The 15,639-nt window shown below is 44.7% G+C and overlaps 1 protein-coding gene across 1 annotated transcript in view; it reads right to left on the reverse strand.

Annotated features, from left to right (window-relative positions):
- The window catches only part of ALK (ALK receptor tyrosine kinase), a 318,891-nt gene extending 304,949 nt beyond the window's left edge, over positions 1–13,942 (reverse strand). The window contains exon 1 of the mRNA XM_050893080.1: positions 13,045–13,942. Within this exon, the coding sequence (XP_050749037.1) occupies positions 13,045–13,942 (898 nt within the window). The remainder of the gene's footprint in view (positions 1–13,044) is intronic.
- Between the last annotated feature and the right edge of the window lie 1,697 nt (positions 13,943–15,639).

A 15,639-nucleotide genomic window follows, 5' to 3' on the forward strand; every position in this document is an offset into this window, starting at 1 on the left:
TTACTGTTTAGAGGATATTGCTCTATTTATTCTCAGCTTCATAGTCCTCTTAATGTTTATCTAGCAGCATTGCCATCTTTCAAGCCACTGTACTTACAGATAAGGCCTTCTGCATCTGATTACTGGTCCAGTTATTATTTGCCATTTTGTCCTCTATGTTTAGATGTACGTTACATGTTTGCTGGCTTCATTTCCACACACTATCATCCTTGTCAGAGACAGAGAATAACAGTTGCAGTCATAGCAATGATCCTGTAGCCAGCTCCACTAACATTTTGCTAATTCTGCTCCCTGCTCATACCCCCTTAGTCATGATATTGAGTTAATAATAGCTTGCAACTTACTTACAGTGGAAGGGAAAGATGAACTACACTTTCACCTGTTGGGTTTTTTTATTATTTCCAATAAAAATACTGAGATACTTGTTGTCTTTTAAACTTGCTATTTCTACTACTAATAAAATACACCTTTCAACTTTTATTAACTATCTAATTGAAAGGGGACCTAGTTTGGTTTTTTTTAATTATGTTTCACTTGCATGATTTGTCTAAGGTCATGAGTTTTCATCTCCACAGGAAAATCTGGCTAGATGAGATCCAGGGAGGATCTCACTGACTTCAGCCTCAACCTTACACCAAGTGCTCAGTGAGATACTTAAAAGAATTGTATTTTGGTTGCAAAATAAAGCCTACAGTGCTCAGATCCAGCTATGTTCTACCGCAGTCTCATCCTGTTTTTCTTATTGGCTTGCACTTCTTAGAACAAAAAGAAATTTCTAGGTTTCCTTCAACATTCCTATCACCAGCTTGACAGATAGCCCTTAGACAATCCGATCCCTTGGTGTACCAGTGTACTCACTTGTGGGTGAAGTGAGAATTACAGTGCATTTGTCTTGCAGCTGTTCTGTGTTTCCTACCTAGGAAGGGGCTCTACAAATGCATAGCATTACTGCCTGTCCAGCTCCTCAAGACTCGATCTAGTGTGTCATTGTCTGTTTTCAAGCCTGCACTGTGTCTTTCATTACACTAAAGGTCTCCCTTCCCATTAATCTTGTCGAGCAGCTCTCCTCTCCAAGCTCTGCTGCCCACAATTTGTGATTCCTTATTGTTGAGCATCCATCACAGGTAAAATCAGTTCTAAGCACCCCATTACTCACATATTTAGAGATGTCAAAGCAAGGCCTCCATGTAGCTCCCAGAGCACTTTAGAATTCCCTTCTGCTTTCCCATCAAAAAGGCAAAAAGGACACAAGCAGACAGCATCTTATTTGAACTTACCAGGGAGGTAGATTTCCTTATACAGAAAGTTATGAGGAGGAGCAAGGCAAAAAAGGCAACTATATAGTACAGTTACAGTTAATGATGCATGAACATCACAAGGTTCAGCTGAGCAAGGACCCAGTCCTGGGTCCTTCAGGTGACTTTTTCAGTGCCAATACAATAGGAGAACTTTCCGTGATGACCCTGTATGGAAACTAAGGTGAGTTTCCTTTCTCATATTGTAATTCATATTAGACCACTGCGCACAGCACTTCAGGACTTAGAAACTACCAGAGCTTGCTTCTGCTCAATCTGGTCTTCAGTTTGGTTCAGGGACCATCTCCATAAACAGTTATGACGTGTACACACAACTATATCCCAACAAGATCAGGGAAACTGGGAAACTTCTGAAAAAAATCACTAATATGGGGTATCTAAAGATGTTTCATACATTCAGGAACTTCCATTATTGGGATAAGCCTCACAGGAAGTTGTGGAGCTTGTCCCTAAATAGCATCTCTGAAAACTTTGAATTCACACACTTATTATTAAAAGGGAAAGGATGATCAATTGGTCTCCAGGGTTTATCCACTAATGGATTCCTTTTCCCAGCACAGGATTGCTGTAGCTCATTCATTCACTCATTCATTCATCACAACTCTGCAGTTGCGCAAACAGGCTCTGTAAACAAAAACTCTTCACCAGCAAACTCCCACCGTGCTAGAAATATTAAAAGGCAAGCATATGAACACCCTGCAGTGAAGCAGAGACAAATAGTTCATTGATACTTCTTTTTCCTCTTATCGGTATAGTTGATACTGCTTTACAACCAATGTAAAAAGATAGGTTACGCCGGTAATAAACCTCAATACATTAAGTCTCCATACAGACTGGCTGCTGAAGGCTTAATATCAGTCATAATTATTATCCATAAAATGTTATTGAATCAGATCTTAAAAGTTAATGCTGCTTTGTTTCAGGAGATAAAGGACAGTAGGCTGGCAAGGCAGAGAAGGAAACACTGAGCTTTTGATCAATCGTTGTGTGATTTAAAACCTTAACTGCAAAAGGGACTCGGCACTTCAAATATTATCCAAAATCCTATGAGCTGGCCTAAGCAGAGTCCTGTGGTGAAAGTGATTACTCTGAGGATGTTTTATCTTTGGACTTGATATCACCGCCCAGATGGAGGATGTAACTCTTTTCCTGAACTCAGGACTGGTGAATACTGCCCATTTAGGACAGTGTCGCACCTCAGATTGTAAGGTGCACTTAGTAGATAAATCATCCCAGCACCAACGGGCTTTCCTAAGCTGCAATCTGCCACCATCCATTTGAGCCCTTGTTGCTCACAGCGTCACCTTCAAAAATGGACATTTGCTTTCACAGCCCTCACGTTAATACAAGAGCTCCATATCTGCAAAGCAGGTGCCCTGACAGAAGGCGTCAGGCAACTGGTTAATGGAGCACATAAGCTGCCCTAACATTTACAGCTAATAAGGACCAATATCCTCCCTGCCCAGAAACATTTTATTCAGCTTTCCGCACTCACAATATCACTAATCCAGCTCTCCCTTCCCCTTTTTGTAGTACAGTATTGCAACAGTCTGAAGCTATTATTCATCTCTACAAAGAGCCGAGAGGAACAAACATGAGAGCTGGGAAGGAGCAAAGGAGACCAGTGTGTGTCCTCCTTGCCAAAAGCCATAGTGCTTCCCAGCAAGAAAGAGAGCTTGGCTCCTATGTAAAATGAGCCTCATGTCCTCCTTTGCTTGGTTACTCAGCAAATACTAATCATCACGTGGACAGCGCAGTGCCCTGTAAAGTGAGGAAAGATTTTTAAGGTTGACCACAGGCTCCAGTCCTTTAAAAACAGAGGGAAGCAGGTTCTGACTTATGTGCCAACTCTCAAGCCAACCCTGACTAGATTCACTCTCCACCTCTGTAAAGCACCTGTTTTGCAAAGCAACCATTACATTTGGAAGTTTTATGGAATGTGACATTTTTCAAATCTAAAAAGTATGCCAAGGAAATCATGCAGAAGAGTAATAGGAAATACTTGCAGGGAGACCTATTCTGAATTGTCTACACAGAGATAAGGCACAGAATTCCTTTCCTTAAAGATTTTATTAACCTTTTGCTGATGGAAGGAGATTACTGATTGAGAGCTAGATGAGGTCAATGCAGCAATTATATTTCAAATCCTCTTCAAACAAGGCTCTTGTACAATGTAAGAAAAAAAGTTGACAAAATGAATTGTTACTTAAACTGAGTCTTTTAGGAGAATAATTAACCTATAATAACTATTCTGGCCTCCTCTCCAGCCCTGAAAAGTAATCCTTTCTCATTAGTTTCAAGTTTAATTAGCATCAATAATGAAATGTCCCTCAGAAATAACCATTGCATCATGCTCTCTAATGCTGACATACGCTGCCCTACAAACAGAAAGGCCACAGGGCGATGTCTGAAGATAGGAAGAGGCTTGGCAGAGCACAGATGTTCCCAAAACCAAAAAGCAAACAATATTGTAAAAAGTGTTGAATGTGACAAAACCAGATTTATTTGAAAGACAATTGTCGCAACAGAGTGTGGAGCAGAGAAGACTCAAAGGTGGTTTTGCCAATAACTGCTGCAGTATTTCCAGTGAGTTACCGAGCCTCTCAACTCTAATTTCTTGTTTTTTCTTGGCCTTTTGGCTGAAGCAGAGAGAGACATCACTATTTAGTATATTCTATATGAGAAAATTGTATTCAGCACTTGCAGTCTAACATAATCAAATAATGCTTTTTCCATCCCTGGCTTCTGTGATCTCTCTGTAAAATAGATATAATAATGCTTAGCATTGTCACCAGGGTGATAAGGCTTAAAGTACTTTGAGAATCTAACATGAAAGGGGCTATAAAAAGCCCAGGCATTCTGATGCATCTAAGATAGATAGCCCATTACTTAGCTGGCCAGTAGAAGCAGCAGGCAAGTGCCAATGTACAAGTTGTAATTAGAGGTTTGCCACAACTTGCAGAGCTCTGAAGGATTACCACAGATTTCTAGTAGGTGAAGTCACAGATATTCAGCTGCACATCACAGGCACTACAGCAACTGCATTCAGAAGAACCATGCGAGCTTTCAAAACTGAGCTGGAAAGAAATCTTCAATAACATAAAAGTCCTAGAAAGAGTACGACATATGGAGAAGCACCATTTCCGATATGCCTACTGATGCAGATCATTCAGTATGTACTTAGACTAGTATTACCTCTTCCTAACTGACATGAAGAAATACATAGCACAAGAATCTGCACACAGCCATATCACACTGTACTCTCACCCTCACCACTGCAGTATCCCTGCTTTTTCCCCCTGCACTCACCAGTAAGCGTTCTCTTCACCCTACACGGAACCATCTTCTCTCCCTTTGCCCAGCTTGTAACTCGGAGATAGAGTCATGGTTTTCTTTTATCACAAGGTTTTGTAAGATATGAGACCAGAGAGAGTTGCTTGTCAGTAAGAAAATGGGGAGAAGCTTACAGAAAGAGCCTGTACCTCGTTATTCACAGTGCACTGCTACAGGGGAAATCCCAGTCCAAAATGGATTCAGCATATGCCCTTGTTTGGGCAGGAAAGGTAGTTCTTCTGCCTTGATGTAAACATTGGACTAGCACTGAAAGACTTTTGAGATTTGCAAACTGAACTGAAGAGTTGCTAGAGACAAGTTATAAAGGGCATGCCCGACATTTCTAGAACCATCTAGATGAAAGGTTCCTGCCAAGTAGCTCCACTTTGCCATCTGTAATCCAGGAAGAAACAGGCAGGCCACTGAAGTTTTAAACAATCTCAAATCCTCCATTCTTTGTTTATTTGTGATACCTGAAGTAGGAAACCATAAAGGACAAACCGTCTCGCGCTATCTCCACAATGTTTTCCATTCCTAGGACAGCCAGTGCTCAGTTTGCTCAGCAGCCCCCACTAGCCAACAGCAGCCAACACCTGCAGCTCCTCACTGCAAATGGAGATGGTGCCCAGCTGCAGCTGCTAAATGCACCCTGGCCAGCTGGCCATGGGCAGAGGAACTACAGCCTACTCCACTCTTCCTCATGTTTCATGGGGCTACAAGTAACCCTGGCCAAAGCCTCACAAAGTAGTCAAACTGCAGATCTAAATTTGACCATTTGGCTTCAAGACAGGTGGTGTTTTAATAGTCAAAGGCAGGGCTCATTCATAATTTTTCAAATAAACAGAAACTCAATCTCTTGTAGCATCAAACAAAACTGATGGCAATTTTAAGTTTCAGAAGTTTGCTATCACTGAAGTGAAGGAAATAGCAGTCCTATGATTAGCACTGCAGAGATGGGAATAAATCAATACGGTAGGCTGTTTTAGCTTTTCCCTTAGAAATCTGAGAGTTCAGACTGCACCTTACTGTCTTTATTGAGCGTCTTAGAAAGTAAAAGCACTAGAAGTCCACAAAAAATAGCACCTTCTACCAACGGAGTTCAAAAGCAGTCAAAACTACCCTTGCTTTGCAAAGGAAGTATCTGCCGTGAAGGGAAGTATTTCATGTCACACGACATGTCAATGGCAAAGCTGTGTATACACAACCTATCTTCTGAGCCCAGTTCCTCATGTGATTCTCTCCTCCTTCCTGCTCACTCTGTGCCAGTCACTGACGACAGACCCAGTACTGCAAGATAATTAAGTTGGAATTCAAAGCAGAACTCGATTCTTGCACATACCCTTGCAGCTATCTACTGAAGTTCTTTGGCAAAAGGAAAAATAAATGCAAAATATTAACTGATACAGTGTTTTCAAACCACAAGGATCACTTCACATTCGGTACCTATTTTTCCATGCTCGATTCCATCTTTGTACAATAGTTTACCATTTTCATTAAAACGCCTGTTGTTAGAAACCTGTCTGAAGTCTGTCTGCAGCCGGCCACCAGTTTTCTACTGGATACAGCTAGAACACTTCAACCACATGTCATGGATCCTACACAACTAACAAGTGAAGACGATTCTCCTCCACCACAACTGACATATAGTTTATAGCTTCTGAAAGTAGAGATATCTAAGTACTATCTATGCTGTCACAGGGAATTTCTGAGTAGCCATGCTAAGCAGGATAGTGACAACCATGAAGCTACTCGGCCGCCTCAGTCATAAATCAAAATACTCATGTAAATTAGACTTTAGTCTCAAAATGTGTTTCTTGCCTAAATATTTAAACACATAAATAACCTCCAGCCATTCCAGCTTGTCATTTTAAGCTTTCTGACATTTATTGTTCGCAAGAAAAGAAAGGTCAGACTTATCAAATCTGCATTTATGCTTCCATGACATTTTTCTCCAACCAAATTTTTCTGAATTAGAGAAGCAAGACAAATGTGGCACATTTCATAAAGGACCTTTCTCAGCTTAGCACTGCGGTCTCAGCAGCCCCATTGAGCTCAGAAGTGGCTTCTGAGGAAACAGATGCTGTGGCTCAGTGGGTAGAAAGAGATTTGGAAAGCAGGCAACCTGAATTGCTGTTTGCTGTTAGGTAAATCACGTGTGCCAAAAAAGTAGATCTCCTAGTCTCAGTACTCTAGTTCTGGGTAGCCCAAGCAGCTGCTTTTGTATGAGAATTAAAGACAGGAAATGTCCAGGCACAGCGTGGAATTTGCTGCCACTTGGGAAGAAAATCACAACTTGAACTCCCAAAACACCATCACCCCAAATGAGTTAGCACTGATATATTGAAAAGGTGATACCTTCTTTACTATGATAAGGCTCGTTTATTTGGGAATTTTGTGAGTAAGTATTAAATACTGCCAATCTCCCCTCACTTTTTCTACTTTTTTTGGCTAATTCACAAACGTTGTCACAAACACAGATTTTATTTCCTACCATGTAATGTTCATGTGAGATGTGCAGTGAAGCAAATGACCAGATTACTTCAGGATACAATTCCATCAGACACTGTAAAACTGCCCTTGATTTTGAAGAATGTCTCTGCATTTGTATAATAAAGCACTTAAGTCTCCCTGTGCACTTCTTTGCTGTAGGTATTTATTCCCTGTTTTTAAGGATGGGGAAATAAAAGCACAGCAAGTTTAGAGAAAACATCTTTTTTAAATGTTCATTCAAATTAAAAAAATAAACATAATAAACTGATACTTGTGCCCCTTTTGGTATTTGTTTATGGATATTTTACTGAACACGCTTATGAATAAGAACATTCATAAGAACAATGAGCCTAAAAGTAAACAAAATTTGCAGAAAACAGACCTAGAGATCATAAACACATTGTGTGTAATCCTGACTCCCATCGAAAATCAGCAACACTGCATAACTCTGGTCCAAGCAAAACCATGTAGAATAGTGATCATGGCATGTTTTCCATGAACCACTCAAAGACTCAGCATCATTTCTAACATTATCTGCCAAATAATTGGCAACAATTTTGCAAAGCCCTAAATTTTTGTGGTCAGCATGGAAATAGTGAACAAGGCACCATCAGTCAAAAGAGAGTCATATGCTATGAGTTTTCTTGGTGCTGATGGAGTAGGAAAGTGACTTGGACAGGAACAGGCAGGACAGCAGCAGGACCAGGGATTGTGCTGCCCACAAAGCCAGGCAAACCCATCACTAGGCAATCGGTTTCCTCTTCAAGAGGCATTTACAGTTCAAGAAGAGGCACTGTGGACTGACTAAATCCACATTTCTGGAGAGCACCCGTGACTGGAGGTCTAGAAGGAGATGCTACAGACCTAATACTTAGGGCAGCAAGGACTGGGAAAGATGCTCCTAAGCACATTTAGCATTCACTGTGATTTAGCAACTGGTAATCAGCATGCAGCACACTGGCACCCATCACAACCCAAGGGTAGAAAAGGAAAACCTCAATTTGCACTAGTTCATGTCTAGAGTAAACTCAAGTGAAACTCAGGACCGTCCTTAAGCTTTGGACTGGCAAAGCTGGCCTGATAGCCGAGGCAAAGCACAAAACCCCAGCAGAAAAGAGCAAAACCACTTGCACTACAATGAAAACCTTTCAGAAGCCCTACTGCAATGCTTCAGTCTTATTCACCAAGTTTTGCCACTGATTTATCAGAAGAGCAAGATCAGATCTCAAATGTCGCATACAGCCGAGAATGAGAGAAAAACAGAGAGCAACTGGAAAGCAACTGATGTCTTTTACCAGTTTTCTGCTCAGTATGGCACAACTCCAAACTTTGTTCCTTGAAAGTAGAGAAACAAAAACAAAAGATAACAAAAGAAAAATATAACTAAGAGACCTTGATTAAATGCTGGTACCTCTAAAATATGCAGAAAGAATTCTGCGGACTTTACTACAGTCAGATTTCAGCTTGGAGCTCTGATTTTCATTTACAAAATGTCTGCTTTCAAAACCACATTTTCATCTACTCTGAAGTTCTTTCTCATCTTTAGGCAAAGGGTTCCTCCTGCAAATGAGTTCAGGTGCATGGTAGCAGTATCCTAAAGATGTAAAGCCTAATTGCCTCAACATTATAATACCGTTGGTATGTAGCGAATGCAGACAGTTTCAGGGAGAATACATGTGGCAAGTTAATAAAATTTTAGATGAAGGCCACAGTGCAGGAGTAATATTTTGCCTAGCCAGAGGATGAAAAGTTATGCATTGCTATTTAAAAAATATAATTGGAATGTTAAATCTGTTTCATGAATGAAAGTACATTGACCTTTAGAGGGAGAAATGACTCATTTTCATCCCTGTATGCCCCTTTTTAACATACGCTTCCCACCTTTGCGTATGTAAGTAGCAATTAGTTCTCATGGGAAGTTATTTTATGGCCATTTCAGCTCATTGAACTTCCTGAGTAAACTCACAAGAAACCTATTTAGCAACATTTGTGGCTCAGGTGCCCTACAGTGAGTGGATTGGTTACCTGTGACGTTAACATGAAAAAAATCCAAACGCCAATGCAGGGTTAGGGTGCAAGGGCTCTGGATCACTACAGAGCCCGCGCAAGTGTAGAGCACTCACCCTGTACTAACCCAAACCCATGCCTACCCACACCATATTATCTGTGGGATGGATTTGCCAAGAAGGCCCCCACAAGACCTCTGGACAACACATGCTACCCTATCTGATCTTAAGTCCTGGGAGTAATTTTAGGCCAGCAGCAGAGGATCAGTCATGCAAGGGGCGGTCAGTGTTGATGCTCAGACAGTTCTTTAATTGACAGTGACTATATAGAGATAATTTAGGATTTTTTCCCAAGAAATCTCAATAACCTGTCCAGAGAGTACACTGCAACAGAGACCCACTGTGTTTCAACACTATACAGCAAATCCTGTAAGACTAGAACTAAATCTGGCCAGGACTCTTCTGACAGAAAGGTTCACTAGCTGTTCAGTTTCCCATGGCAATATACTGGTTTTGATTAAACTCTTTTGGAAAGGTTTCCTTGGAGGTAGGGTGGAATTTCCAGTCAAAACCAAAGACAATGAGAGCAAAGTCAACAGCAACCTGGTAGTTGGGAGGTTTGCCTAAAATACAGGAGATCTGCAGCACTATGATCCTCTTGGAGCTCACCCCTCCCTTCCTCTGCATTTTTTGTTACGTGTTTTTCCACAGAAATGATTGAAATGAATTTGATTTTTTTGTCCCAGAGAAGCACTGGGGAAGGAGAAGAAGCCAATATTAATTCTGAAAGCATTTCCAAGAGAGGAAAACTCTCTTATCCGATTTTGAAAAGGCCAAGCTGACACAGAAATGGTAGATGGGCTGAGGAACACAGCTTCTCTAAATGGAAGCTTTTTGTTGCAGGGTGCTCTGTTCCCACGAGGACAAGTGTGTGAGAGAAATCTGGCATTGAGAGTATTTGCAGGAGAGCCCTGTAGAAATTCCTGTGAACTTCATGGTTTGTCTGTTAAACAACAGCAGTCCAGTAAGTACATCCTTTACTAATTGTTCAGTAACACACTGAGACAAATTGCTTTACGTGTTGTGCAAACATGCCGTTAAAAAGGGAAAAGATTCACTCCAGTTAAATATCTTTGAGCCAGTATCAAAGAGTATAACAGTTAAAGAGAATAAAGCATTATTTACGGGACTCTATTGTCACCCTTAAGGTCAATGGGAATTCATCCCCTTGCAATTTTTTCTCATCCTAAAATATAATTCATTCTCCATTCACACAGAGGATAATTTGGCGAAAATAATTTAGCAAGGTAATTGTATCTTTTCCTGGGAAGTACTGCAATCCTGGGCATCTCCAGCAGAGGAGAGGAAAAAAAGGCAAAAAAACCCCAGCTAAGTATGTCAACATAAGTGAAGCAGCTTTACATTGTTGATGGGAGGATTGTGTTGTTTGAAATCCATTTCCAATTAGCGTAATCAATGGAGGAAAGGCTCAGTTGCCTTAGGAAGGGCTTTAGTTAAGCCCGTACACATTAGCTGCAATGGTGTTAATAATTGCTGGAATCTGCACACTTATGGGCTGGTGGATGCTGTTCATGCTGTTATCACTGTGTCAGCGCATCCTGCTGTCGGCAGGGCTACACGGCACAAATTTAAGCATGGCAGTGACACATGGTGTTCACATAGGCAGCACCTTCGCAAAGCAGAAAGAATGCATTTTTAATGTTTTTAAACAAACCCACATTACAAATCCAGTGCAAAGCCATGTAACAGTATAAGTATGCTAAGGTGTCATTGCTGAAAAAGCAGAGATGCAATTTTATGGTGACACAACTTATGCATGTTAGGAACCTTGGTGTAAAATTCAAGAGACTAGGATTTTTACAGGAGATTATGAACAGCTGCTAGGAGAAGTTATTACTGTGATACAGGGAAATGAGGTCCATATTCCTTCCCTCTGATCCTCCTTTTCCTGCATCCCCTATGATTGACTTTGCATGACTGTGTTGCAGTAAGAACAGCAGAGCCTTGTCTCCAACATGATTTTACAGGGGCATAGCTAACTACTACTTATCTATCTGGAAAAACATGCATGTCTTCTCAACAGTGAGACAACATCCAGAGCCTGTGGGTTTTACTAACTTTGGTTAAAACTCCATCTGCGTTGTATTCACAAGATCAGAGCACCTGTTAGTTCACATGTAAACCCTTCACCCAGGTTAAAAACACCCTATCCTCAAAGACAACAAATACATGCCCTCCAGCTCCCTTATTGCTATAAGCACCGGAGTCACGATGGCATTAAAAGCTAAGGCTGTATCTTCACTGCCAAAGAGGGAGATCTGTAAAGCAAAATAACTGCTACTCACAATAAATTCCCCAAACAGAAAAAAGAGACGGTGGGTTTTGGTGTCTTCAGTTTTTATTAATTATTCTTTTTTTACTGCAATGTAGCAAGGCAAGACCTGCTGGAAGGTAGGGTGTGTTGGCCTCACCTAGCCACCTTGTGGTAGACAGTACCTCTGCGTTATCCCTGCCAGAACTGACACAGGAACAGCTAGCCCAGGTATCTCACTTCAGCCGCAAGTGTAAGACTGACTCACACCCAGCCTGCTCTGACAGTCTGCTTTGATTTTCGTTTCAGGCAGCAAGGAATGAGATGGGTTCAGTTTGTAGTTATTCAGATTGCTAGCCCAGCTTTTCAGATGAGCATCAAAAATCAGTTGCTCCAACTCTGTATTCAAAGCCCAGCACTGACTTGTCTCATGTCTTGTGACTTTACTTAAGTATATTCTGTGGTCCGTTAAGTAGGTGGCTACTCAGGGACACACCATTGACTTCTACACAGCTTCATAAAAGCTACCTAACTTAACTCACTGTGACAAATTATTTGGCCCTGCAGTCCTCTAGGTATTATATTCTTTTAGTGGGAGAGCCTGAATCAGAGCTTGTGTTAAAGGTACAATGCACACACAGAATGGAAATCTCTCTTGATCACTGGCCCAAAGCAGAGACTTGATTTGAGGTAATGGAGCTGCTCCATACCCTGACTGCAAATCACTGCCTTCCAGAAACAAAATTTTAAGCCAGGTTCTCTCTTCACAAAAGTACCAGTGCTACATGAGCCTCCTCAGATGTACAACTTCTTGTCTTACTGTAGCTGATACAGTGCAGTTCGCTAAGGATCATCTGTGGTTTTAAAAGGAATAGAAATTAACTCAGTTCCAGATATATGAAACTCAGAGGAAAACCTGCTTCTTGCAGGTTTGTCTGCCAGCCATTACCTTATATGTTTAAAGAGAGTAATAACATTGATACCAATACCCCATGGCATTAATGTACAAATTTGCTGGTTAGCCCCAGCTTTGGAAATGTTTGTGCTGTTCCCTGAAGTCTGCCTGCACATAACCTTGGAATCACTTGCAGCACTTTGAGGAAGCTTCCCTTTTTAAGACGATATTTTTTAAGTTTCAAAGAACCTGATCCTGCTGTCCTTAGACTAATGACACTTTAACCTTTGGGTCTTACTTGCGGCTGTCTGGCACAAACGAACTCTTAGCATTTCGTAAAAATCCGTCAGCGCTTTCAAAATAGTTCTCCTGGCCCCACAAAAGCCCCTCCATACATTTTGCACCGGTAAAGCGCAGCCGATAAGGACAAGCCTTTAGGGGAAGCCGCGACTGCCCAGGGGAGCTGCGCTTCCCGCACCCGCCGGGCTGGCAGTGACCGGCGCTAGGCGGAGGGGCTGGACATGGGTCCCGGTGGAGATGTCACACTGCACCGCTGGGACTCCGCGCCCGCTGCGGCGGGGGGCTCCGCGGGGGCGCACGCAGCGGGGGCTCGGCGGGAGAGGGCAAGGGGCGCTGCCCGGCGCGGTGCGCGGCATGCAACGCACGGCTCACCTGCCGCGGAGACGTGGAAGAGGAGGCGGGGGCGGGCGGCGCGGATGGCCGCCGACAGCCCGCCCTCGCTGCCCGGGAGGGCGCCGCGCCGCTCAGGCATCAGCCGCACCCGCAGCCGCCCGTCGCCGGCGCGGAGCCACCAGGTGAAGAGCTCGGTGAGGTTGAACTCCAGCTGCGCCCCGCCGGAGCCCGGCGGCGGCTCGCCGGCACAGCCGTCCCGCAGGCTGCCCTCGCCCACCTCCAGCACCAGCTGCTTGGCACGCCGCAGCCGCCGCCCGGCCGCGGAGGGCCCGCCGAGGGGGACGGGCGGCGCGGCCCGCGGCAGCCCCCCGCGGGCGGCGCGAAGCAGAGGCGCGCAGTCCAGCCGCAGGCGGCACCGCGCCGCGGCGCGCCCCGGCGGCCCCAGCACCAGTTCCCGCACGTAGGTGCGAAACAGCGAGGGCACGACGAAGTCCACCGCCAGGCTCCTCCTCTGCAGCCGCGAGAGACCGGGGCTCTCCCGCGGCCCCGCCGCCCCCGGGGCCAAGCTCAGGGCGAGGCAGGCGGCGGCCAGGAGGCGGGCGGGCAGCCTGCCCCCCGCCATGACCCGCCCGCCCGCGGCGGCCGGCAGCGCCCCGTCCTGCGCCCGCGGGGCTGGCGGCCACGTAGCGGCGCCGGGGAGCGCTGCGCCGCGCTGGTCCAACCGGGGAGCGCGATGCCGGCCCGGGCCGGGCCGCTGTGGAGGCCGGGCCGCCCGGGGAGCGCGGGACCGCCACCAGGCCGGTCTGCCCGGAGCCGCCGCTGCGCGGTCTTTGCCGGCTCCAACTACCCGCCACAACGCAGGCATTACCCAGCGAGCGCTGACATCACGCCCGAGCCCGCCCGCCAGCAGCCAATGCCATTCCCCGGCAGCCGTCATTATGCAAATGTACCGGGGGCGGGGCGGGCGGAGACCGGGCGCACGGCGGGGGGGGCGCGTTCATTGAGAAAAAAATGGCCCGGCGGCCCCCGGCCGCCCCGCCGCCCGCGCCGGGGAGCGCCGTCCCCGGGCTGGGGGCAGCGCGGTCCCCAGGTACGGGGCTGGGGGACGCACGGTCCCCTGGCACGGAGCTGGGGGAGCGGCCGTTTGCGGCCCGCAGGGAGAGGCCCGGCGCTCTGGGAAGGGCAGGGCTGGAGCCGCACCTCCACATGGCCCGGCGGGGACGGGGACGGGCCCCGGGCCCCGGGCCCGGCCGCCCCCCGCGTGTGGTGAGGGGCTCTGGGGTCCCGTTCCCCGCCTCTTTTCTCTGTCTCTCTGTGCAGGCAATGATGGACAGAGCTGTTCGGTTTTCTCCATTCCTTTCCTTCCCTCTCTCTTCCCTTCCTTCCCATCCTTCCCTTTCTTCCCTTCTTTCCTTTCCTTTTTCCTTTCCTTCCCTTGCTTTCCTTCCTGGCTTCCTTCCTGACCTCCTTAAAGGCTGACATCCCCAAAACAACCCTGGATGTCTTTCCTCTGGGGGGGGGGGGGGGGGGAAGGGTGAGAAGTAGGGGGGGAGAAATCTTAGAGCATAAGTCATTCTACAACACTGAACAAAATTCTTCCATTTCAGAATGAAAACAACAGCCTTAAGAAAGGTTCATGCAACAATTTCCCCTTTTTTACCTTTAATAAATACAATATAATTACTGTAATTACATTAGTGCTGTGCCTTAGGATAGCTAATCATAACTCATTCATATTTCGGGAAGTCGCCTATATGAATTAATGACTTATTATTATCTCTTTAGTTTGATACTTAGTGCATGTATATTTTTATAATCCAGGTACTTTAACTATATAATCATTAGAGTGTAATTATTCTGTCATGCGGTTATTCTTCTGCTTATATCAAATTAATGTTAATATACAGATATTGTGGAGCAGAACCACAGTGTAATGCCTCCATAATTGTAGTGCCGAAGAGTGTAATTGCAGGCGCGATGCTAGAAAAGGGAACCAAGATCTTTTCTGTGCAGAAGACTTGAGGAAGGAACTTCAGGGCAATCGCCGAAGGATTAGTTAGATAATATACTTCATACAAAAAAAGCCACTTTTGTGCCATATTCAGCCTCATACAGGTGTGCTACTTCAAAGCCCATCCAAGATGGCAGCGTTTCCCCAACTGACACTAGTGAGCTTTGGACATACCCTTGTTTCCCCCCTGCTCTTCTTATCTCACAGTCCATTAGATTCACTTGCCCAGTATGTTAACCCTAATCCTTCACTTTTAGTAATACTGTGGGGCTCCGTCTTCCTTTTGTTAGAGGAGGAAGACGACTGGAAACATACTGAAATACATACAAGTGTTCTGTAACATAAAATCCAACACAGAAGTATTTCAAATTGATCTGTATACTTCTTTTGAGCTCAGATTCCTTACTGGAAAAGAATGTTAAATGGACTGAATTAATCACGGGCCATTGGTCTTTTCATTCAGCCTCTTCTTTTACTCTAGTGGATAGTCATATTAATGTACGCATTCATGGATTGAGAACTACGTCCTCAAACCTGCCCTCTTCACCACATTATTTTGGACTATCATCTTACTCCACCTGAGTATCACATGCTAGTGAGAAGAATGACAATTATTGCAGAAA

The sequence above is a fragment of the Gymnogyps californianus genome, chromosome 3 (genome assembly GCF_018139145.2).
Source record: "Gymnogyps californianus isolate 813 chromosome 3, ASM1813914v2, whole genome shotgun sequence".
NCBI classification, from domain to species: Eukaryota; Metazoa; Chordata; class Aves; order Accipitriformes; family Cathartidae; genus Gymnogyps; species Gymnogyps californianus.